The sequence below is a fragment of the Acromyrmex echinatior genome, chromosome 1, assembly GCF_024713525.1.
Source record: "Acromyrmex echinatior isolate Ae372 chromosome 1, ASM2471352v2, whole genome shotgun sequence".
Taxonomy (NCBI): domain Eukaryota; kingdom Metazoa; phylum Arthropoda; class Insecta; order Hymenoptera; family Formicidae; genus Acromyrmex; species Acromyrmex echinatior.
Genome location: NC_141852.1, coordinates 12143341 through 12170429, shown reverse-complemented (window position 1 = coordinate 12170429; position 27089 = coordinate 12143341). Strand labels below are relative to the sequence as shown.

The 27089-nt window shown below is 34.1% G+C and overlaps 1 protein-coding gene across 1 annotated transcript in view; it reads left to right on the top strand.

Annotated features, from left to right (window-relative positions):
• Positions 1-27089, top strand: part of LOC105146809 (uncharacterized) — a 48953-nt gene that overhangs the window by 14056 nt on the left and 7808 nt on the right. The window contains exons 2-3 of the mRNA XM_011057338.2: positions 19755-20053; positions 20723-20937. Coding sequence (XP_011055640.1) covers positions 19756-20053; positions 20723-20937 — 513 coding nt within the window. The 5' untranslated portion in view covers position 19755. The remainder of the gene's footprint in view (positions 1-19754; positions 20054-20722; positions 20938-27089) is intronic.

Below are 27089 nucleotides of genomic sequence, written 5' to 3'. Positions count from 1 at the left end.
AGAAACTGTATCGTATTCTGCTACAGCGCACGGATTTTTATCAAAACCGACATATTCGAGTATTATGCGTGCGTGCGTTGAAAATTTAATAGATCAATAATGGCCATTGTACGAGATGATCATCAATGAAACATACAGTTATTAATTGTACAAGCGCAACGAAGTACAATAATCAAAATAATTTACCGAGCCATTGTTTCAAATATTTATCTTTGTTCTCGATATAGGACGTAACCACGGTATCCGATTGCTTATCGCGGCAATTCATGGGTCAGCCAATAATATTTATAATTAATTCGTAGATGTGAAGGAGTACTTTCCTGGGTTTATTTGTCAGCGACGAGAGAGGGAGCTCAGTGACCCGGTGGTGACCCGGTTTTCAGGCTTCTGGTACACTCCTCCCGCGACCTTCTCCCACCTACAAGCACCCAGTTCGCTGGCAGACCCAATTGCTGGTTTCCAACTACCTATCCTCTATTCCCGCGGCTTCTTCTTCCGCTACCCCCGCCAACATCCTTGCTCCATAGTAATCGTCATCGTCGTCGTCGTCGTCGTCCTCATCGCCGCCGTCGCCGTTGTCGTCGCTGCAACCGTTCCTATCGGCACTCGATAGCTTTGACTCCACAATGTTACCTGCCTCGATAATTTTTCTCACTCCTTGAGATCTTTAAGATGCCTTTGTATTCTTGAATCGTTGCTGATACATAAAAACTGAGTCTTTGAAGAAATTTTTTATAAAATATATTCAAATATATCGCCATTAAATTTTTATTATTATACTTAATAAAAAATCATAATAAAAAATAATCGAATAGTGGCACAGCTAGAAAATTTCATTTGTTTCTCGTTAAATATCATAATATAATATAATTTGCGAGAAATATGATGGGTACGCACATCTTGAACTGCTCCACTTTATTCTTGAGGAAAGAGTTCTGTTATCGGACTGGTCGAAGGGTTTCGTCGAAAGATCGATGAGCTCTCCTTGAGAATGTTGGAAAGTTTGGAGGATTTCTAGAGATTTCTTAAGAATAATTGAGACAATTGCAAGTTGTGAAGGTTTTTTTTGCTAAAATCGAGAACAAGGTGGTGGTATTTAGAGATTTTGCGTAACGATTGATCCCTGTTTATAATAAACGTTTTTAAATAATGTAGAAAAAAAAAAATAATTAGATGATTTATTTTTTATCGGTGTTGAAAAACTTCAGAGAATCCTTAAAAACACTCTATCGACAATTCCTTCTTCTCAGTATTCTCTTCAAAGCTGATTAAAGGATTATGTTAAACGTTGTGCAGCGCACAGTAATAATGATTCTTTCAATATTGAATTTTACATAGTTCTCTCTCTCCTGGGCTCTGACAATGGAATGAGAGGTTTCAATAACAAATGCTAATTGTGTACGTTATTGGAAATAGCGAACGCTTGGGAAAATCTATTCGATGGAAACAGACAGGCTATCATATACAAAAATGTTTCGCGGTTGCAAGGCATTGATAAATTAATTTCATATGAATATTGTGGTTACAAAATGCAAAAAAAACACTTTTATACACTTTGTTATATATTTTATAATACATTTTGTTATATATATATATATATATATATATATATATATATTTTTCCCATTTATAGGGGATCACCGATTGTCACAGTTTTCAATTAGTGATTTTTAGAAAAAAGAGGATGCCTGATTTTGAAATATTGTATTATATACGTGTATTATATTTTAATACCATCCTTTAGGTATTAAAAAAAATATTACTCATGAATTTGTCATATCGTAAAAATAAAAGTTATTTAATTTTAAATAAAATTGCGAAAATGTAACACCCCGTGTTCTAGGTTGATTGTCACACGTTCTAAGATTGGCAGTAGCATATTTGTTGTGAACACAACACATATACAAAATACAATTTTTATTTTAATATCAGTTCTATATTTTGAGAAATAATTATGATATTAATACGAATAAAATAATTATTATAAATATAAAATACGTAATTTGTTTTTATCGTAGTTTCTACAAATGAAAAATGCAAAACATATATATTTGTATATATAAAGGAAAGACCCCTATTATGAGATACCGAGTTCATTTTGGGTAAATGCTAGAAGTCTATGGGCAGAAGTTAAAAAAATCATTTTAAATTCAGAATTTAAAAAAATCATTTTGAAGGGAATTTAATAAACTTTAAGATAATGTTATATAAAATTTAATTTAAATTTAATTTTATTTGAAAATTAAAGAAATGTAAAAAGTGAGTAAATCGCAAAGTCAAAAAATTGTGCTCCTAATATGAGATTCCCCCTGAGAAATCAAAGTCGAGAAATCGAGAAATCGAGTAAAACGCAAAGTATAAAAAAAGTATTGTAACTAAAAAACTTTATTTAATGTTTTTTAAATACAAACAAACACAGCCAGGGTGCGCAAAAAATGAGTATGCGATACATTATACTCAGAACTCGTCTTCAGATAATTGAAATCAAGCATCACAGAAATAGGTACTCAACGTTTATTCTGGATGTCCTTTTTATTATTATACAATAACATTTGTACTTTAGCAATGATTTTTACTATGACATGGAAATATGGATTGTTTTATATTAGAAATACCCTGGGTATCTCATATTACGATTTCCACGCCTAACGGTCTTGCGATTATCAAATCTAACTTCTGTAATTAAGCAATTCAACATATCCCGTATTTTTCTATTAGTACAACTTTACTCTATCACTACTTGAAGAATTTATTGCCAAATATTTATTTATTAAATAATAAACAATATTTAAAGGCTCATCTCAATGAAACTTGAAGATATCCAAATTCTAAAATCTTTTTTTACGATTATTACAAACATAATCTAATAATGAATTTTTTACTAAACAGTTTTCAATTCAAGAGCAATAAATTCATGGCGGAATCAATAGATCTATTAGTTTAATAGAAACGCCGCTATTTCATATTAGGCGCCTATCTTATAATAGGGAGCTTTCCTCTATTTGTAAGTATATTCTCTAAAAATGTGTTCTCTAAAGATATTAAAATTAATTGTTACCTAACTTCATCTCATTTTAGTCAATCTATTTCACATAGCCATTTTTAATAAAAGAGATTATATTCACAATTTGTCAGGATAATGATTAATTTATTGTAGCAAAGATCTTCTAATTGTAAGACATATCATTTTTTATGAATACAGAGATATCGTGATTAATAATGCCAAAGGCTTGTCAGACAATAAAATAAGTGATAAGAAAAATTTACTTACCATTTTCTTTTTCTTAAAAATCTCTATAAATAATATATACAATGCTTGTGATGCAAAACATTTTACACAACAAATTAATATTATATCAGTCTATCTACAGTCAAAAAAAAGAGATTCTTCTGTCATGTCCTGTTTGAGTTATAAGCATTTTGACAATCAACCTCGATAACCAACTCCGGTCTCCTCTATTGTACTGGAATATACATGATTGAAAAATTTTTTATGTGTTTATGTATCTCTAAACACTTATTAATCTGTAAATAATAATAACGCAATAACTATTAAATATTTGTTATTATTAATAAACGTATAAATAATGAAAATTTGCATATGACGTATATAAAATAATATAAAATAGTAGATGATAATGCAGCATGAAACAGCCAATTTGACAGTACAATCGATGAACAGATGTATCACGTCTATGACGAAAATTTTATTGTTTTTATCTTTTTTTCTCGTCTACCTATCTCTTTTTTTAAACGAGAGACAATCGAGACCGCCATTTTTTCATTGCAAGGCGAACAACGCTCGACCTCACTAATGGAATATTTTTCGATGGTTATCTGCGTGACAGCTATAGTTGTTAGGACCGGTAACAAGTTTTTCCTACCTTTTGCAAATGTAATACAGTACTGTAGTTGGCTTTCGGAAGGTACAACGATGGCATAATGTTATTATCTTCATAAGAGTAACATGGAAAATACAAATGTCATTAGTACTAATTGACCTTATATAAGATAACACAATAATTTAATAACTGAATGAGATAATTAAATCGTACATTTACTAAAATATGACTTTGTTCCTAATATAACGCAATTGCGTAGCATGAAATTTTCACAATTCAGAGAAATAAAACATAATTTTATCTAGTTATAAAAATATTCTGCATTTTCTCTTTGCTTTAAAATTATTCTGAATACTTATCATACAGTGTACTTTAATTATTACATTTATTTCTATATTTCTTTATTATTCTACACTTTCTTTCTGCTTTAAAATTACTCTGAATATCTATCATACAGTGTTTTAATTATTATATTTATTTCTATATTACTTTAGACTATTAAGTTTCCTATAGACTGGTGTTAAATATATTCGTTGATATTGGAAATTTCCAAGTTGAATTAAAAAGGAAATGATCAATATTACTTACTTCTCCATGTATTGAATTTGATATCTCTCATTTTAAGAAGAGGCAAATAGGATGTGTGTAGAAATTACGTAATAATTTTTTTTAATTCCCATCAACTTCTATTTTCAATTTAAGCAAAATTGAAATATATATTTGAAAAATGCTAATAAATATTCAAAATAAGCCGTGAATTTATTAATTTTTAATTGACTATGTTATCTTATTAATTATGCGACCAGATACCTAAATACCTTTTATGTCCCTCAGGTCTTACGATGTTTTAAAGTTCATTATTTATTTAGCACTTTAGATTCCATAACACCATCCTCTTTCCTCTATAATGTATTGATCCTTGCCTATTAGAAAATAACAAGAAGATTAGTGATATACAAAAGTTATAAAGGAAGTCTTAAAGTATCGATCAATCATCAATCCTGATTTAGCTAAAATGGAGTAATGTTTCTGGAAAATGACGGATAAAAATTTAATTATATCTAAGTGAATTACTTATTAACTTATTAACTTTCAATTAGTCGAATTATCTCGCTTACGTAGTGAGATTTCAGATATTAAGTAAAAAATATAATAATGCAATAACTGTAAAATCGCGATGTTAAAGAACCAACTTATATTTATTATATTTATTATATTATTACATTATTTTTATGTTAGACACATAAATAAAATTGTTTTGTAAATGGCGACCATTGTCCCAGTGATTATAAAATAGCGTGTGCTGACTTAACGAAGCAATTTACTCAAGCCGACTCGAAGACAATGTGCCATCTGCACCCTCTCGGACTCCCAAAGCAGAATTTGGTCGCTGATCGAGAAATTTCTCGTCGACTCCGGGGATCGTGGCTTTTGTCTCGTGTTAAAAGCTACTCAGCAAACGTCCATTTACTTGGCTTCTCTCGATCCGGGGCATGCAGTACATATGCGCGAGTGCATGTAAAATTTACGTGTGTGTGGTGAACTTGCATATGTATAAGAGAGGAGGCTATATAACAATAACCAGAGGAGGGGAGGGAGAGAATAAGTGGGCAGATTCATGAATGTTTCCCAATATTTTTTAAGTTATTGTTTTGATTGTAATCACAGGCGAGTATCTATTCTCGCAATTGAGAGATAAAAGTAAAAAAAAATATATATATTTATATATAAAATATATATATATATTTTTACAAATATATGCATATATTGGACATGTATTATGAAATTGTTCGAAATAAATTTCGATCAAAATTGTTTAATTATTTTCTAGATTTCCAGTATGTGTTTAAAAAAAAAACGGAAAATTTCCAATTGGATGCACTTCATATTTCATACGTGTCCTGATAGTGTGATGATGTAACTGGTTATTTTGCGAAACATTGTTGGCTTTGTTCCAAATCTAACGTTTCACCGAAGTGAGAATTTATACAATAGAAACAATTGTTATTGTTGGAAACAATTATTACAAGATTTTCGAAATAATCGAATAAGTGTTAAAATAATTTTCATATTTCGTATTGAGATTTCAAGTAGGCATGTGCGATGTCGTATCACACCTTTATATAGAAATTATTGAACATTAAACATGATGACAAACTAATATGTTGAATTAGACGATAATTATGACATATTCCAGTTAGTTTAATTATGAAGCATCATGATAGCCACTTTGTAAAATTACTTCTCCTTACTTAGAAGCGAATGCATTTCTCAAAGCGACGCTCCACGTGTCACATTATAACAGCTGAAGCGCAGTAATAATTTCGCGTTACTTGTGTGTAATGCGATTATAACGTTGCAGGGAAAAGCATTCGATTATATGCTCTTGTAAATTTGGCTTTGGCATGGTAATTAATGCGGCATAATAACATACGCGTGAGATATATATATATATTATATGTGTGTATATATATATATATATATATATATATATATATATATATATATGTGTGTGTGTATTGTTTCGACGACGTTTCACGAAGCAGCTATTAAACACGTTTATGAATTCTCTCAAATTATTATGAATTATTAAGTATGTACATTGTAAATATACAGATTACAGTAATGTGTTTACCTCGTACAAACGCTTTGTCACTTTTATGGTATCTCATATCATAAACATGAATTCTTTTTTCATTTGTCATAAATACATGGATAACGTTCAGACAACGATGAGCGATTTTTTCACAATAGCGTGAAAGAGATTTTATGGACCATATAACCGTCTCGCTTTCATATCGATGGATATACTTTCATCTTTACTCACACTCTTCCGCTTTTCGTTTACCACACGTTATTGACTTCCGCCGCGAAACCTCGGTAAACATCAACGAGAAAGAACGTACGATGGCTGATAATTTACGACGATAGTACGACGATGGATGTCGGGCATTTTATTTTCATCGTATGGGGCAAGATCGAAATCCGATTTTGCATTCTACGTCATTCTATCGCGATTGAATGCCGCGTCTTACTTCGAGACGATCATTTCGACGCGTCTTAGAGAAATAGAAGAGACTCTCATCGATCGTTGCTTCGATCGAGCGTGTCGCCTCGACACTTTCAAGCACTCATCCAGTTAAAACGTCGCGAACAAACACGAATACTCGAGCAGAGTTGTTGATTTGAATTTGTCATTCGCACTTATACTATAGTACATCTACACAAACACACCTACATAAACACACATATACACACACAGTAACTATTATTTATATAACGGATAATTCAATTCGGCGAGAGGCAGATTAAACAGAGATAGCTTCTCGTGTACTTAATCGATATCATAATTGCGTCCGTAATAGATCGCTTGCATAACTAACTCGTTATTGACTCCTTTTCAATTCTTTTCTTAGTCTCTCGATAAAACCGGGCTCGATAATTGAAACGTATTATCTTAAGTATTATCTTGGCGAGACAATTTGCCTCGAATGTCGATTCCGCTCGTCTTATCTCCGAGTTCGATACACCTTTTACAAAGACATTTGTCTGCATTTTACAAGCAATATTTAACCAATCTAAACAAACTTTTCTCGTCTCTTCCCACTGGCTCCATTAACTATATTTTCGAACGCTTTGAAATTTACTTCAAAATATATTCGTCGCCTCTTCCGCTCTTTTTATTATACTTCACGATGGAGATCTCAAAGTTTTATTGCAGCACAGACGTCCATCGGTCTCGCTCGCCCGCTTTCCTTCGCTTAAGTCTGAAATATTTCCGACTCGTCGACGACATCCTTTTTGTGTCGGGCAAAAGAGTTCCTTACTCTATAAGACGCGACGTACACTCTTACAAATTGTCAAAGCTTTCCAAGTTCGTGTTAATTGAAAATTCGAAAAATGTCTTTTACTTTCGATTGCCGTTATGAACGCTGCTTTAATATATTTTATATTATACATATTTAAATCGTTGCGAATATCACGATACAAAATCGTGTTTAATCTGAAATTAATTAATTGCACAACGTATATCGAATACGCTATGTCCTGCAATCACCATTTGCAAGAGAACATCGGAAAAGCTTTATCCGCTCACGTATAAAACAATTTTTCAATTGACCGCGCATACGCCTGATCAAGTCGCCTTTGTGATTCCACCATAGTTTTAATGATCTTCTTAGTAATTTGGATGAACTACTAACAATATGAGAGAAAAGAAAGTCTTTTTCAACATTTTCATAAGTAGCAGGGCTCTTTCGTTCCCGGTAGCGAACCTCCGTTAACCGGATATCGGCACGCGTCTGGAATTAAGATGTTATCAATCGTAATCCATAATGATCGCGAATCCCGGGACTAGAGGTTCAGTATAGTCCAATAATCCTTGAAGCTAATCTTGGAACGTGCTCCGGTCGTAGCGACGAGTCTATGGCACGGACACGCGCGGCGATTCGTTCGCAAAATTTCATTTTCACCTGTGTCGACTTTGACGTAATCTCCACAGCTCCTCAAACATAACCCGAGCCAGTCCATTTCAAATCCCGGAGCAAAAATGTCGAAATCGTGAAAAATAAATATGGACGGATTCTGCGCATTCTCATCAAAGTTTAAGTGAAATCGCTAAGATCGTGGATGGAAAATGTAACAGAATAATTCCTTAAATGAAATTTGTTACCGAACAAGTTTGCCATGGTCCAATTTCTCCTTTGTAATGTCCTCCTGTTTCAGAATCGAAACCTCATTCCGATTCTATCTATTCCATTTTCCTCTTTCTCTTCCTCTCTCTCTCTCTCTCTTTCTCTCTCTCTGTGTGTGTCTGTCTGTCTCTTTTCTTTCTCTCTCTCGTTTCCATTTTTTCTTCTTCATCTCTTACAGCTTCTTTTTTTGTTTTATTTTTAGACCGCTCGTTAGGAATGCTTCTCGTGGATTTCACGTATCCTAGCGTATTATGTGAACGCGCAGAAAATTCTGGCATTGAATTCTCAGTGAGCTTTGAAAACGCAGCTTTGAACCAGATTTCTCATTCAGTCGGCACGTTTACTGAAAAATCCTGAGCGTCCCGTAACGGCATCCCTTGCTCGATGACAATCTATTCTCTCCCTTTCCTGTCTCGTTTTCGGGGTTTGCTACTGGATTCCTTTGTGTCATAGTTAGTAAAATTAGTTGATAAAATTACAAAGTACAAGGTACGCATTTTCGAAATATAAATGTCCTCTCGCGAGTTTTCTCTGGATACTCATATCAGAGGAAAACGTAATTACGTTTAAAAAAATGTAATTTAGTTATAGAAAGTTGCATGATTGAGAATCGATAATTATTAACTCACGGTTCGTTAATCATTTTTGCACGATAAGGAAACTTATGTGAGCAGGAACCGGCAGGAATGTTATATGACAAAATTTTTCTCGCATTACTCGCTCTGTAATTTTTCTCACGACGTTTGCGTATGCATCGTCTAGAATACGAGAGACGGCAGCAGTTCGTTCCTGTCGCGTACAGGATTTCCAGGATGTGTAATCTTTCCATTTGAGCGAGCGTAAAAAAGCTTCCCTGCAAGCTCAATTCATCCCTTGTGACTATTCCCTCTCACCGAGAGAAATTTTTTTTACCTTCTCTCTCTCTTATTATTCGATATCTTTAATCTCTTTGATCCTCTTTAATTAACCGGGCTAAAAGATTTCCGCGAATTCGTTAATATGACTGCATTCAACGCCGTCATCTGCTATATATATGACAATTCTGATGATTCCTCGATCGAATGACATCTATCTTTGGACATCAAGAAGTTTGATTTCACAAAATGCTTCGATGGAAAATAAACATCGATAAAGATGCAGATTTATTCAAATTCGCTTCACGATGAACGGACGTTTGCGAAGTAAGTTTCCTCCTTCGTCCTTGTTCCGCGTCACCGAGTTTGTTTCAATCGGAGAAACGTAGATGTAGCTTTGCTTGCTTTGTGACGAACGATTAAAAGAGGTGACAGCTTGGCATCGCTTTGTTTAACGGCGCTTCAGTTCTTGCGTTCAGTTCAGTTCTCCTGAGTTTCCTTTTTTCATTCTTTTTACCATCCATCGTGCGACATCCTAGACGGAAAGTCTCTTTGTCTCTCCATTACTGTGATTATTGAGAGACACGCGCCGTGGAATTTTCATTTTGCTCGTTTTTTTTTTCGTGCGCGCGAACGAGCAGTCTGTTTATTCAGTCTTATTTAGTTTTCGATTTTATAACAAGTGTTGGCAACTTGGTTTTATTTCCTTTTCCAACTTCACAGCAAGTCAGATACGATTACACAATTCAGACTTGTAATATTTCAAAACTTATTTCTAGAATTTTCACAACTATTTTTAAAGAATTTATACAAAAGAATTATGTTTAATTGAGAAGGGTAATTGTATTTGCTTATTGCAAACGATTAAAAAGATTACTTAATTAAGCTCTTTCTTTTCACCATTCTTTGAACTGAAACGCTATTATATTTATCAAGCAAATTTAATTTTAGATCGTATCGACTCACATCGGCTTTTATACATCAAAGTCATGACTTTACATTACCAATTTATGGCATATCCATTTTTTAGGACTTTTCCTGTTACAGCGCATTGCCTTTGTGGAATTCTCTTTCAGACTTTATAAACTGAAAATCCGAGTTCGATGATAAAAAAAATCTTGCAAGATATAAGTATATAATGGAAATTAATATATAAACTTAAGAATAAAAATAAAAATTTTTTAACGATGTGTGTGTGTGTGTGTGTGTGTGTGTGTGTGTGTGTGGGTGTGTGTGTGGTAACGAACTATCGTAATTAAGTTTAACTTTACGAATTGTAAATATAAACTCTATCAAAAAAGATAAATAAAAAAATGATCTTTAAGTAAAACTTTAAGTTTTAAATAAACTTTATACTTCAATAGCACAGATCTCCAAGGGACGTTCCAAAGAATTTTTAGAACAGAAGACGCATTCAAAAAATTTCTTATTTAAAAAAGTAACCCAATTAGAGAATATAAAAATGCATTTGATTCTTTCCTTTCTTTTATCTTAATTTATATTCTTTATATAAATTATAATATAATAATATAATAATAATATAACATTATTTATAATATATTTTTTTATTACATCGCGATTAAATTGTACATTGATAATTTATAAGCATAATTCTCTAATCGATGTATAATGCAATTTATAGTATTGGAGGAGAACGCAGAATGAAAATAAGTAACTGTAAAACTCAGAATGCGATCTCACCCACAGTAGCAACTTTAAAATTAACTTTGACCGGAGACGAGGGCATTCTAACGATGCTTAACTTTGATGGGTTTCGCCCAGTTCCACCTTTTCGCTGGACGAATTAAGACTCGCGGGATATCGACTTTGGTGATCGATCGCAAGTAATCTGGGTCGAATTGGTAAAATCTAGAAGAATACACTGTTGTAATGGCACCCTGGCGCTCTGCTCTTTTCCTAGTCCAACTTTTTAATCGCATCGGGAAGTTGGTTGTTCTCTCTCTATAAGAGGACCAAAAGGATTTAACTTGGATCGCGCGATGATAATGATAACGAAATTGATTGCGAACTTTTCTCGTTGCTTTTAAGAAACCAAATCTGTTTACACGGAAGTACTGAAATTTTCCTAAAATGAGAAAAAGGAAAAAAAGTTAACTTTTAAGTTCGTTAAAGGATCTATTATTTAAAATTGAAGTTTTAGATTATTTTAGAATATGTCATTATAGTGCGATATATCGATTGTCATATTAGATACAAGATATTTGTTATGTGATGAAGTATTTATTTTATTTATCAAAATAATCGACATTTCGATATATATGTAAGTATATGTATATCTCATTGTATGTATTTTTATGTGTTTTGTGCTTTTTTTTTATATAAAAATCATAAATAGAATTTTTTTTTAATTCTAACGCGAATTATGGATTCTCTGAAGTGAGCTCAAGGCTAATCCACCCACCCTCAAATGCAAGGTTACATAACACTTGGTCTGTTTCCTTATTATACCGTGTAACTCTACGGTGTGTACATTATGCTTGAAAGCGCAAGAAACCATTCCTCGATTGTTACAATGAGCACTATCGACGTGGCTAAGAATAACTCTACTGTTGGAATATAAAGCTATCACGCGGATTCCTTCGACTCAATTTCCATAAGAATTTATCAAATTGTTGAGATATGACGCTATCCGTTCTTCTTTTTACTCTTTATTCTTTATTCTGCACACGGATAGCCGATATCAAATTGGCTCTTGTGGATCTTACCTTGCTGTCGTTCGTAAGTTAGTCTCCAGTTCTCAGGTTATTTTCACGAACGAATGCGATTACGGACGAATCTTCAAAGGAAGTAGTTTGCTTTTGTTAATTGCGAGTAATCTGTGCTTGCTACCTGTAAAATTGAGGCATGACCGATTTTTGCGATATTGATATTTCATCGAAATTGTTCAAAGATTACTTAGCATGTTACAATAGAACCGTTGTTCTCAATAATTTTGACTTAGGATAATACATAATAGGTTGCATTAACAATTCTGGTATGTCTGCATTTGCAAGGATACGCGATTCGATTGAATTCGGTCTTAGCAATTACATCGAAATAAAAGAATATTAATTATAAATGAAAAAAAAGTTTTTTGGTTTATTACATATTTAAGTTTTTTTAAGTAAAATTATGAAATTATTGAGCATTTTAGATGTTTTGTACTTTATTTGTTACAATTGCAATGAACTGACGATCAGCATCAATTTATTCTGCGTTTTTCTACTAAATTATCGAATAGTTTACGCATTTTAGAATGTAGAATGTAGTAGCGTAATATATAATTTGTATACTAAATCATCTATAATTATCTATAATTATGTGAAAACAATTTTTACGGTTTTCCGTGTTATTAATCAAACTTCGGCAAACTAAAAAATAGCGTTTTACTTCGCATAATTTTAAACGGTATATTTACATTGCTCGTCGGCATGTACTTTCTCTCAACCTAAATATAATGTTCTCAGTAATAACGCCTCGTACATTTTTCTAGCTCAGGGATTATTATAAATTATGCACCTTTAATATTATTACCTTTTATTTAATTTAAATATGAAATAATATGGAGTGAAACATAATAGAACACAAAAGTATTCCTAATTATTCAAATAATTATCTGTTTTTTTATATGCCATATAGAAAATAAAATCTCCATAATTAATCAGTTTCATTTTGCATTATTTTAGCTCGGAAAACTGATTATTGCAACGTAACATTTTTATTACAATGAAAATCTTTATTATAAAGTTAAAACATAATCGAAAGGATTTCATTAATATAATTTAAGAGATTTATCCGTGAATTAAACTTGTCTACCGCGTTGACGTTTATTGTTTCGGTTAATGAGACGTTGTGCGACGTGTACTGGGGCTTATGACGGTCTCTTGTGTCGATATGAGGTGCCAGTAAGAAATTCAATTAAGCAGTCGCCGTAGGAGAGCCGCGGCGCCAATAATTTCGCCGAGTTAGTATAGTGTGTGTTGCCGATTGTTTAGTGTGAAAGCTCACGCCGTGCGCACTACTGGCTAATTTAATCGCGTAAATGCACCATCGCGTCGGCGTCATCGCAACGTGGATGAAAGTGCCCATAACTAAAATGTGCACAAAGCCCATTCGCAGACAATCGATACTCAATAATTACACCCACTCGTGGAAAATCGATACTCAATAATTGTGCCGCGCGATATTTTTCCATCGATGTTCGACAAGCGATCGCGATGCTCAAAGCGATCGTTCGTCTATGAACCCCGTTTGACAATGGGACAAATCAAACGAGAAATTCGCCGTTCAAAATTAGAACTGTGAGATTTTGTGGGTCACCCAATTTTTGAAAGAACATGACGACGCATCACGATTCTGTCGCGAAGTAAATCCGCGATCTTGCACGAGAGACATCGCGACACGCGTCATGACTACGTGTGCTATGCTTTATCAGTTCAGAGGTTTATTAGATTACAAGATCTATCTCGTAACACAGGTGAACATACAGAGGCAGGCACGAGGGAAAGAGAGAAGAGGGAAGAGCGTGGGTGGTGGAGAGACCAGGTAAATCCGGGTCACGTCGAGCCAGCAACCGGATGCTAGGCCCGGCTCAACCTCAGCCACCTTGCTCGAGGTCACCTTTTACCTTTAACGTCGTCATTCCTTCGCTCCTCATCCTTTTTAATTATCGCCGTTTGCTCCTCGAGTACGGAATTTCTTCGTCATACAGCGACGCTTAAACGCGTCCTTTTTGTGGTCTTCAATAATGAGCGTCGTGACAAAACGATAAGAATGCTCTCGATATTGATGTCAACCTGACTAATCGTTCTTAATTAAACCGGCCACACGATTAAAAAGGATTTCACGTATTTGAATATATTTAACTTCATCAAAGAAAGCAACAGAAATTCCTCTTTTCAGATTTTATTATGTGATATTCCAATGTTTCATACATAATCATCTTTGAGTTGATCGTTTTTTTTATATTACGATTCAAAGAATTCAGAGAATTATTGATAGGAAAAGAATGAATATTTATAAGTACAAAAAATTATGGAATCCTTTTACTTGAGTAAAAGGTTTCTATAATTAGCAATTTCAATTAGTAATTTCGATTGTAATTTCGTAATTAGCAATTTTAATTAATAATTTTGATTTTGGAAATAAACGGAATCTCTTATTTCGCACTTAATAAAAGCGCTTTTGCGTTGCGGCGTAAAATTGTTCGTTTTTATTCACGTAAGTTCGAGCCATTCGATATTTTGTATCAGCAGAAGTCAAAAAAGGAAGACGTACGATAAAATGTAGTACGCATTCTCGTCTGTACGTGAACGCGGAACGCTCTGTTTCGCGACTATGGCCGCAAGCGAATGCATAATCGTATTAGAGTCCAGTAGTGGCGCATTGGGACGGGATCTGGCAACTCCTTTCGAATATATGCACATCGTACATCCTCGTAAAAATGTTATATTTCATGATGACCCAATTCACCCGCGCGTATCGCCGCGCGTCGCGTCGCCTCGTCGAACAATCTGGATGAATATTTTAGTAACGCATCTCCGGTCTGTTGCATCGTTTTGCAATTTAGATGCTGATGTACGAGCAGCTTATTGATTCTTTTAACTCAAGTATTCAAAATATTTGCGATGGAGAATAGTGAATAGTGGCCTACACTCTGTCGTTTGACGACGTCAAATTCATCGCGCCACGTCGAGACCGGATACCGCAATCCCACACCCCTTTTACTCCCTTCTGGCTTTTTGCCGGAGCAACGTTCAAATCTCATTAGCAGTCGCTGACACACCGTTGACAGAATTCCTGACGTTTCGAATGCGCACATCAAGAGTCGCACATCGAGATTCGCACATCGATCGCGACCAAAGTCATGAGAACGACAATACATGGTCGTTACGTGGATATGTTTCCCATGTTTAGGCAACGTGAATTGTATACGTATTACTGCAAACGTTGACAGGAAGAAAAGCAAGAAACGCGGAAACATGTCGAGTTCTCCGTGGACCATAAATTCTGCGGGGACAATGGGGACAATGCGTTAAACGAAATATACAGCGCGGAAAGAAAAAAAAATCTCCTTCGTTGTGTTTAGTGTAAATTAGAAAAAAAGTGGAAGGGAAAAAGAAGGAGAAAGGAAAATCGCTTATTTTCAATTTCACAGATGTGATTCGTCCGGTATTAATTATCGACACGCGAGACGAGTGCCGAGTGCGTTCATTAATGCGAAGAGCGAAGATTCGTGCACTGAATTTTCATTGGCAGATTTCGGCCTCTATATTCGCCAATTAATTACGAAACAGACGACTCATCATCGAGAGCACCGAAGACTACATCCCGGGCTTTAATTAACACGACATACGATTCTTTCAACTGTTCATGTCTGTGGGAGTATTAACGGGATATCATGGGAGAATTCATGAACTGTGCGGGCTTCATCTACGATGGATACATTTCTTGTTCGTGTGGTGCTCGAGGGCGCAACCCGCGCAATTCCGATGTTGGTACCAAAGATGTTGTAACACAAAATGTTGGAACAAAACGCGCAATCTATTTATGTATGAATATTTTACTGCGAGACTGTCTCTCCCTTTCTCCCCCTCTTCTCTCTCTCTCTCTCTCTCTTTCCATATAATGAGCAAAGTGAGAGAAATTTACCGCGTAAAGATAAATAATTCAGTGAACGTGTGAATAACAAGCAACAAACTAAACTATGAGCACAACAATGAATTGAACATGAATATAACAATTTAAATTATGCAACGATGTAAAATTTTCCATAGTCGTAACATAGTTGTAATTCTTCGTAAAATTGTTATTTGCGCGCAAGCATTTATAAATATTGCAAATATTTCAACAATTTAATCGCATTTTTTAACAGGTGAGTTAATGGTTGAGCGTCAATTACGCATGTCGGATTACGCAAGCGGACACGAAAAATGAAAGGTCCTGTGGAAGATGCTTGACAAAATTAATTAACGTCGACGTTGCTAGCCCTGCGTGTTATTTTCCTTCCTCTCTCACCGTAACAAATTAATCTTGCTGCGGATCAAAGGGAGAGACTACCTTGCGCTGATTCCTGTATACATTTTGCGGAATCGCGAGAGAATTTCTACAGGTAGATAAGGCGAATCTCACAGGACTGAAATTCCAACGAGAGAACGCGATTTCTCATTACCTTATCTGTTCTCATCGCGTACCTTTAATCTGACGTTAGACGATAACCAAAACAGATATTACGTCTGTATTGCAATAAACCGCAAATATTTTCCTATAAGACGCCATGAGGTTTCATTAGAAATAAAAGATCCGTATAATTCGTGTATTGTTCACTATGAAACATGCCCAATTTAATAAAACGATTATTATGCCCTTCGACTTTTTACATTTCACCATTTCATTAATTTTATTTTATTCAATTATCAAGAAAGGTTGTTCGCTTCTCGAATTGCATTACTTCCGTTTCTCTCTTTCACGTATATTTCTTTTTGTACCTTGTATTTTCTCCCTTTATACATTAAGCGCAATTTTTTATTTTGCAAAGATCAAGTGATCCTACATTACTTTTCTAATGCTCATGGAATTTCTCTTGTTTGATATTACTGGCAGAAAGAGAAAATTCATCTTTCTAGTTCTTCCGTAATCGCAACTGTCCGTTTCGAACACGAGTTATATGCCTCGGCATTGTAATAATTATCGCTCAAAAGCCCATTTCTCGTCTCTGTCGATATCAATGCAGCCCGATAACTGCCGCTGGGAAGAGTCATTCCCATACCCGCATCGAAGATGTCGGCGACGTTAATTACAACTAGGGCAACTCTTGAATCTTTGTAATTAAACGTTATATTGCTTCGTAAGCAAAAAAGAGATACGTCTGGCAGCGATATATTTCATTACATTTGCTGATATTTTCGACAAAGATTTTAATTATAAATATCGACTCGTCCCATTTCTATTTCTTACATTCATAACGCAAAAATCTCATTTCAAGAATCATCATCGATTAATGATTCTTTATTGAACATGTGGAACACAATATGTGTCTATTAGGAATTACTCTCTATTTTATTGTCCAATATAACACATACTTACATGCAAGCTTTTATGTTTGTATGTAGAGAAAAATGCGGGATATGCCTATAAATTTCCCAGAGTTGTAAATCCAATAACGTACCGTTTATCATCTGCAGCGGAAAAATATCCCATCACGAAATTGCCCACGCGACTCACAATAAAATGGCACGTCGCGTTACGTGCTTGGAAATTTCTCAGGCTTTATCGGTATTCATGAAACTTTTACAGCTAAAGAGACGCGCTCGTAAACGCTGTAGTTACACTTTAGAAAATTATCGATTACTCGTTCCGTTTGTTAAAGATAAGTTGAACCTCTCATGAACAAATACTCTCCTTCTTTCTGTATTTTTGATTCATCCTAATAAGTTGTCCTGGCGTATTAAGTAGTATCTTTGGGAAACAAGTTCCAAATACATATATATATGTCTAAAGTCAGGCACGAAGAAGTTCTGCGGTGGGTCTCAGCAGCGGGATGAGTAATGGGAAGGTCTGCGTACTGTAGCGAGCAGTTTGTCGTCGAAACTAACCAAGGTCCCTGGCAGCTCATTTCGCAGCAGGGCACGTAATTCAATTTCCATGTAGCGATTCCCCTGCTCTGGCCTCGTGTTCGACCCTCCCTGCCTAAACCGGGCGAGACCCGAAATTATCTCAGGGCGTCACTTTACCAGGCGCGAACGCATTCTCGGGATGTTTGCACGCGCCACGAATGTCAAAGCAAGTCTATTATCACATCATGCCTGCCTATGGTTTATCATGTTATACAAAAATAACGCTAATAAGATTATTATTAATCTCAAATGGTTTATCTCTACTTCGACACTCTCCGTCTCAGTATTATCTTTTTCTGTTCTATTTTTATCTGAATGTGTATAAATCTCCTGGTGTATATATATATATATATATATATATATATAGGAGATTTATACACATTCAGATAAAAATAGAACATATATAAAAGCATTAATAAAGTAGAGTATGTTATGAAAAATATTTCATTTGTCTTTTAAAAATACCAATGATAGTCCAGTATGAAAGTACAAGATTAAATCGAGTACTCCGCTGAAAGTGGTTTAGGTAAGAAACGGAAGGATAATAAACGCGAAGGCGACAGTCCTTTTAATCTTGAGAGGATAAGAGTGCTCGAGGACGAAATCCGACGAGGATACTGAGAAGCATTGTTCATTTCGACGATATAAAACTGGATTGTGCGATCCGACGCGAACTTGCTTGACTTCGTTCTCTCAGAAGTGACTTTCCAAATGTGAGGGAAATAAGCTTTTCTCGGGAATTAAGGAACCTTCTTTTCTTTTTCCACCTCGATAAAAGTCAAGTCAAAAGGACGACTTTACATTCTCCCTCTTTCTCGCTATTTTCCTTTCTTGAGGCGTAGAGATCTCCGCTCTGCTTCTCATCGCGAAATTTGGCAAATCGATGATTTATTCCGGAAAGTTTGAATTGGATCACGATATTAAAGATTCCGCGCACAAAATGACTCAAGTGAATTCTCGTAAGGAATACGATAGGTATACTTCTTTGATTCTTTTGCAGCGACCGCGTTCCGAAATTGAGACCAATCGCAGGATTCCAAATTCTTAATTACGATACTTCTTCCCTTTACCGATGTGATAATCTCGATATAACTAACTGCATGCGTTCTACGAATCAAAGGGCTCTGCCCATCAGAATTTTTTACAATTCAATTTGTCAATTGAATCTGGCGAGTGGATGGAGCCTGTTAAAAGTTTCGCCATGCTTTTTTTCTCGGCGAGTACGTCCCGAACTCGCGTAATCGCGTTTGTCACGCGAGAACCGATGCTGAGTGGGACGCTATTACGAATAAACGTTACGAACTGATTCCAATTAAGGGCTATTATAGGGTCGTTAATAATGGCGCGCAGCACACGAGGTCGATAACGTTGTTTGGCAGATTGTAGTGCGCGCCAACTATAATGAATTGCAAAGGACTGTTACAAAGTGTCGTTAAGTCACAATGACATATATTATTTATGAAATCGTATAATTTTTTCATACAAATCAATCCTTCACAATGGAAGCATTAAGATCTTTGAAAAATGAATACTTCATGAGATATTTCATAAATTTCATTCTGACATATTCTGATATTTTCTCGTAGAATATTATTCTTGTGCAATTTTAATATACCTGTTTAAGATACCTTTTCGAAGAAGAACATCGAATTAAAGTTCATCCGAACAGTCTGCTCCATAATAATTAATTACTTCTAATTTTTTATTACTCAGGATAAATTCTTTAAAATGCTGTCTGGATTTTTTTAGGATGCCTAATGAGAACGTGTGTGCCTGTGGCGTAGTCGTGGGTCTGCCGAAATGCCAGGGAAAGCTGGCCATCCTTCTGCCCAAGACGAAGGGCAACAAGTCAGAGGGCAAGAGCTCGCGAAAACAACTCGAAGAAGGGCAAGTACCGAAGACTCGAACGTCGAATGAGACCGGAAGCAGCAGCATGGTGACTGAATCCTCGAGATCCACGATGAAGAGCAGCAAGCACGAGAAGCGGCTCACTCACTCGAGGAGGACTCGAAGCGCCGACAGAGCCGAATCACATTATACTTACATCGGTCAGTCAGTTCGCGTATTAAGTTCAAATTTTGTTAATATTATCATGATGTCGAAAGAATATTTATTTCGAATATCTATCATATTTTACGGTATTATAGATATTTTTAAATGTGTAGCCACTCTTAAATTTATAATATTAAGAGTCTATTCTATGTGCTATCTGTAATGATAGTAATTGTAGTGTCACAGTGTTTTGTACATGATTGCTGCGCAATTTGTTACAGTCAGGCCTCTAAATTAGATTTAATTTGAGTTATTTTCAATCATTTCTATAAAACATCATTTCTATTCATTATATTATGAATTTAATTATAAAAATATAATTAAATAATTTAATTTCAGAAAATATGACTCAAAATTTGTTTATTATTTATAAAGTGTGTGCGTTCATATAGATTATTTTAAAATTAATCTCAGAAATGTGGATTGAGATTTATATTTTGATATACATACATGGAAGTTAAAAATAAATGTTATTTAACTCAAGAGATTGGATTACCATTGTTTCTCTAATATTTAAGTATAGATGAAAATGTAAAGTACATTTATAATATAAAAATATAAAGTACATATGTAAGTACATTATATTTTTATATAGATAAAAATTCATTAAGATTAGGGAAAAAGATAGAAAGAATGTTCCATTTTTGATTTTCGACATTACATAGATTCGGGCTCGAGTGTACTTGGCGGTGGGATTCGTGAAAACACTATACCGGAAGCATTGTACGCCACCATACCAGATACGCCAAATGCGAGCGTCAACGAAAGTGGGACGAGTCGGCCAAATTCACAGAGCAGATCGCAACCTGTTTACTCCGCAATTCCATCTATGACGTCGCCACCGCCAACGTACGACGTTGCGATTGCAAAAACGTGGCAGGTGAGATTCACCGCAGTTTAATTATGCTGTATGTTTTTCTTTCCGTTTGATGTTAATGCACAGTAAATAAAAGAAGCGTAGTTAATGATATTGCTACATTTCTCACAGCGCTTGGAGTTAAATTCAATAGTAAATCATCTCTAATAATTTCTGGTTTGTATTATAACACCCGAGTTAATTTTCGCGAAATTAAACATGTATGTATATGTACACAATACGCAAAGCAGGATTGAATTTATTATCTCCTAATTTAAATTTAATATAATATGATAACAACGTAACAATGAGTAGCATCTTCATAAATTAAATTTAAATATTTCAATATTAATCCATAATACTAAGACCGTTTATGTAATTAAATCTATTATTTATATTTCTCTCTCTCTCTCTCTCTCTCTCTCTCTTTCTCTCTCTCTCTCTCGTCCTACATAAAATTCTACCCGTCACGTGTCCCAAATAGCAGAAATTAAATTTCTGTAGAAGTTAAATCTAAATTAAATATCTACAAGCTTTTATCAATTGGCATTTTAATCGTCGAGTTTTTCAATCGTTGATCCGTGTTACGTAAAGATTTATCTTTATTATTAGTTTATTCTCATCACTTGCACTCTTGATAAAATTGAGAACCCTTGCGATCGTCGAATTTAGGATCGCCGCGCCATTGCTGTCATCCAAAGTGGTGTTCTGAAAAACAATGTCAACTACAGCTCTTTCGGGGAACTGACTTAATAAATAATTCTACGTTACGTTTATTACTTCCCTACGAACTATTTTTTCGACGAGCTAGTATTTCAACAAAGATAACATTGCGCAGTTACCGTTGTACAATGAAGTTTCAGAGCGGTACAAGCGGACAGCAGTTCCCGACAGCGGTCAATATTCTACAATGGCCACAATCGGCATTCGGTCATTTGTAAGAGCGTAACGCTCGTAAAGCAATAACAACTGGTAGGACAATAGTTACAAATTGTCATCGTCTCCCGCGTGCTTTAAATGATATAACGATATAATCGGAATATTAATTCCAGCAATCGTAGATACTCTGCGTTGCTGGCGCATTAATATAACGCGGTCCAGTCGCGACACTATTCAGCATATCAACTACGATATACCGGTACGCTTCGCTTCGGCTGGTTCCGTCCGATAAAGCCGGTTATTCAATCACATAATATCTCGAGTTATCGAAACGAATTATCGCTCCGTACTGCGGGTACACGGTCGTGATAGCTCTTGCAGGAATGTCGTACGTCACTCGATGTGTATTCTGCTGCGCAATTCTGTGATGAACAGATGACGAGGAAATTGGCAGCGATCTAACAATCAGTCACCTTCCCCGAAGCGTCCCGAAGATCGATAATCGAAACGAGGCGCGTTCAGACTAGAGCACTGTAATCGATCTCATTGCACTGTGATCGGTACAATCACAAATTAGCCTTTTGTGGGCCGCCACACACAAATGAGTTATTAGTAATTACAATTAGTAATTAGTTGACGACCGACTACGATTAGCAAAACATCAAATCTCGCAGTCGTTATGCAAATAACGCGATCCTGCAATAACAAGAATTGCAATTACTATATTAAGCTTTTACAAGATTGGTTGTGCAGTTTTTGTAAAAAAGAAAAATTATTTTAAATACGACGGTGTTTAGTAAACTGCGACACAATTGCAAACGAGGTAAAAAAAACAAACGGAATTAAAACCATATTACAATACATTTTTATAATTAATCAGTTTTCAAGAAAATACAATTTTATATGTAAAAATATTTAAGCGCGGTATGCGTTTATTTAATTATGTATCGATATTCATTTGTGACGTGTATATAAGATAATGAATTACTATGCATATATTATTCTGTTGTGCAATATACTGTGTTATCATTATAATGATAAATGACATCACTTTGTTTTTATTGACCATTTTTCATTACAAATTCTGATATCGTTTCTGTTTTTATTGACCTGCTTTTATTGACATTTAAAATAATAAGATATACGTAATAAGCGTAAATTCTTTTATATAATAAATGATATATGTACTTTTAATATCGACAACTAATGTTGGTTTGGTTTAATTATTATACGAAAAGGATGGGTTTAAATATCAAAAAATTTAACTACATACAGAAAATAATTTTGTTAGGTTTTCAAAATAATTATTTAAAATGCTCAATCTGGTCGTTGGAGTATCAAAATTTTTTGCAACATTGCTCCTCAGGCTTAAATTTCTTACATAATTATTTTGATAGTCTAACAAAATTATTTTCAGATCTGTATCTATAAGCTAAATTTTTATATATTTTAGTAAAATTATTCTTTCCATATACAAATAAAATACATATGCATGTATATATTTTCTACGTTCCAGATATAGTTCCAGTTAATAATATAAACGTAACACCTCGAAATATCTGAATAGTTTAATGTCCGGTCTGACTGTACGGAACAGAGTACAGAATAAATTACGAAAAGCTTGTCAGACTGTTTCGAAAATCTGTTTATCGTCTTGTATAAGCCTCAGTTGTGCATATAACATGTCGACAGTTCATATCTCTTGTTTTATGTATATCTTACATAAAACAATCATACATTTTACATACATTTTAGCGAAAACGCTAAAATGTTATTTGCAAAATTTATTATGTATTGTATAACTGGCCATACATCAAGATTGATGGTTCTATGCATTACGCGGAAATAACGTTGAAAGAGGACGTTACATTGCAACATCCTTTTCATCTTTCGTTTCCAAATCAATCTGATTCCCCGCATGTGTGGCTATGATCATCTAAAATTATCGCAGTCCAATTTACGCAATAATTCCGTCACTGCATAATAGTCTAGATTAATTCTAAAATATTCAAAAGTTTAAATCCATATTTTATATTCTTTTTTTACAGTGAACAATGTATTACATTATGTCTATACTATGAGTCTTTACGAGCAATATCGATCCATGACGACGCAGTAAAAACATTTTGTTCATGCTCTCGACATTACATGCGTGTGTCAGTATATGGTGAATTCGAGTTTATATTCACAGACCGGAAATATCAATATACGTACTGCGCTTCTATTAAAAAAAAACTTAGTTACCATTAAAAAAATTTAAATCTGCGAATTTAATCTGTGAATTTCATTGATAAATTCTTTTTATGAAAAAAGTCTTTATATTACATTATTTTGATTTAGTTCAATGCGAAGTCACGTATCAGCTTATAAAGAATATGGCCATTTTCGAGATTTTCTCAAATATCAAAGTTTGCCTATTATTACATATTATTCTGGTAAAATACTGAAAATTGCAAGCAATATCTCAATAATGCTAAATTTAAAACAATCTAATATCTGCCTTTAATATGTTTCGTTCGATTTCTTGAAAAAGATAAAAAAAGTAAAAGAATTGTTTAATATTGCTATGATTATTGTTTCACAATTTATTTAAATATGATAAAACAAATAAGCAGCAAAGTTTATGTTCTATGGCGAAATTTTTTTTTGTACATTCTTTGTCTGATTCTATTACACAGAGTCAATAATAAACATTTCAATTTATATAACATGTATGTAAATATCAGGGAATGAAAGTAACTAGTTATTGTAACTTTGTTACTTAGTTATTTTGTTGTAATAACAATTTACGCAATTGACGTTGCGAATTTTTTATGGTGATAATGTAACACCAGAGTTGAAACAGTTAATAATTACTTGTTATGGGTTGGAAATTTTGTTACTGGAAAATGTAACACAATTTTTATAACTCGATCATTAATTTTTAATGCGACTTGTAACAAAGTATTATAACTTTAGAGTGTTACTCGTTACTTATTACTTTTTTCTTAATAAGTAACACGTAATGATGACAATTTAATTTTTAAAATAACTTTCCTAATCTCAGCGTAACCTTAGCATTTATTATAGTTAATCATTATTACAATCATAAAAATTGCAACGACATTATCAAAAATTATTATTATAAAAAGTAACTATAATATAAAAGTAACGAAAAAGTAATTCTTCCATTTCCTGATAAATATATTATATATTAATCCTAATATAAATAATAATCCTAATATCTGTAAAACATAAAAATGAGCAATAAACAATAACAATCGATACGAAGTTTACGATGATATAGTGCTTGAAAATGCAATTAACTCCATGTGCTGTTCGATCCACTGCCTGTACATTAAATTTCGGCGACCCAATTGTTCGAGTTTGCTTCGGTCACGTTCCTCCGAAGAGATTCACAGTCTCAAAGAGGAGTTGCTTTATTGAAGCGAACAACTACGACAGGAACAGCGAGATGGAAGAGAAAGGGAGGAAAATTCAATGTACGGCTTCTTAACTCGAGGACCATTCTAATTCGGTTGCCCAATTTCGCGTGTAGTTCTTCGGCGCCGACTGGAAGATAAATTCTTCTCGTGTTATGCTATAAGTAGTAGTTGTTGTTATAACAGTCAAAAAAATTGATATCCTGCAAAAAATCGGTGATAAACTTCATAAATTCGTAATCATCTTGTTTTAAAAATTTCTGCAATACGAATTTAATGTTTTAAAATGTAAATCTATCGGAAAGGAGATAATCTTGTTTACGTAACTACATACTTTAATAATATATTTATTTTTCAATATAAAGAATTAATGAACATGATTATCTCCTTTTCAGCAGATTATCTCGTTATTTTAATATTAAACTGAATTAAATCGAATTATAAAATTGTTTAAAATAAGATTACGAATTTGTGACGTTTAGCATCTACATTGTAACATGATTTCGGTGAAGAATATTAATTTTTTGTTACATAATTTTGTCGAATATTACATAATTCTTTCATGAATTGTCCAATTTTATGTTAGGGTCCATTTATTAAATAAAACTGTCTTTTTTATTTACATTTTAAAATTAATATTCTTTATAAAAAAAGAATAATAAATGATCATGGAAGATTTTTGTGACAATACTATTTTTCAAAATATTGGAAATAAAAAAATATCGGAGTAAAATTCCAACGATTATCTCGCATTGGTTTTTTTTTAATATTTATTGTTACGGAGAGATCGCTATTTGTGCGCATATGATGAAATGATAATGATCAGCATATTATTTGGTTTGTTCAAATAACGTTAGTATATGTTAAAGAAAAAGCTCGAGGTCGAGGAATAATCGCGGTGACAAATTTTTTAACAGGCTTCTTATGTTTCGCAATAATGAGGAGACTCCGTTTGCACTTTGCTACTCCAAAATGAAAAGGTCACCAAAGGAGATCGTGAAAAAGAGTTAAAATTGTTCTCAATCTGGAACGTTGCGCAGCAGTGTCGCTCGAGCGAGCAAGCGCAAGCTCGGAAACTGCTCGTATGAAATGCAAAACCATCCTAGGGAAGTTCACTACGGTACGCACAGCTAAATTGTGTGGTCTGATAAAAGAAGACTCGGAAAAACATCCTCGAGACCGTAATTGCGGATCATATATCTTACAGAAAAGAGGAAGATAGAGGTAAATAGAGAGAAAGAGAGAGAGAGGCGGAGGACAAGTTATAGTTGCTCGTTAGCCGACCCATGATTACTATGATTTTAGATTATTTATATAAAAGAAAGAGAACAAAAGAGAACATTATTTTCTGCTAGATTTTTCTCGGAAGGACTACTTTATGAGCGTCACCAGGAATACGTTTTAAGCATTTCAGAATATTTTGTCTCTTTACTACTTTCTACGTGTACTTTGCGATTAATTTACTCACTAATACCTTCGCCTGATATAATTTCAATTAGTGAAATGAATTTCGCGTGCATCTAAGGTTTTTCGAGGCTCCAATAATATCTTCGTTTACAAAATGCGACTGATTGTGCGCAAAAGATTAAATCGCTATGGCGGTCAGATATTATATAAAAAAGGAAATTAGAAAAAGGAGAAAGAAAAAGGAGTTAGCGGTAGGCTTTTCTCTCGAGAGCTTTCGAGCTTACTTCACGAGGTCCTTTAGTGAATGTTTCCATTCATGAGCTGCAGGCGTGCGAAGCACTCGCGTCTTCTAATTTGAATAACAGCCTTACCTTTACTATTTTCTAGCGAGGCCGCGAGGGCTACATTGTGCTCGCGGGAGTCACCCATTTATTAGAAATCCCCTCGCAAGAAGGTGCAAAGAGGTTC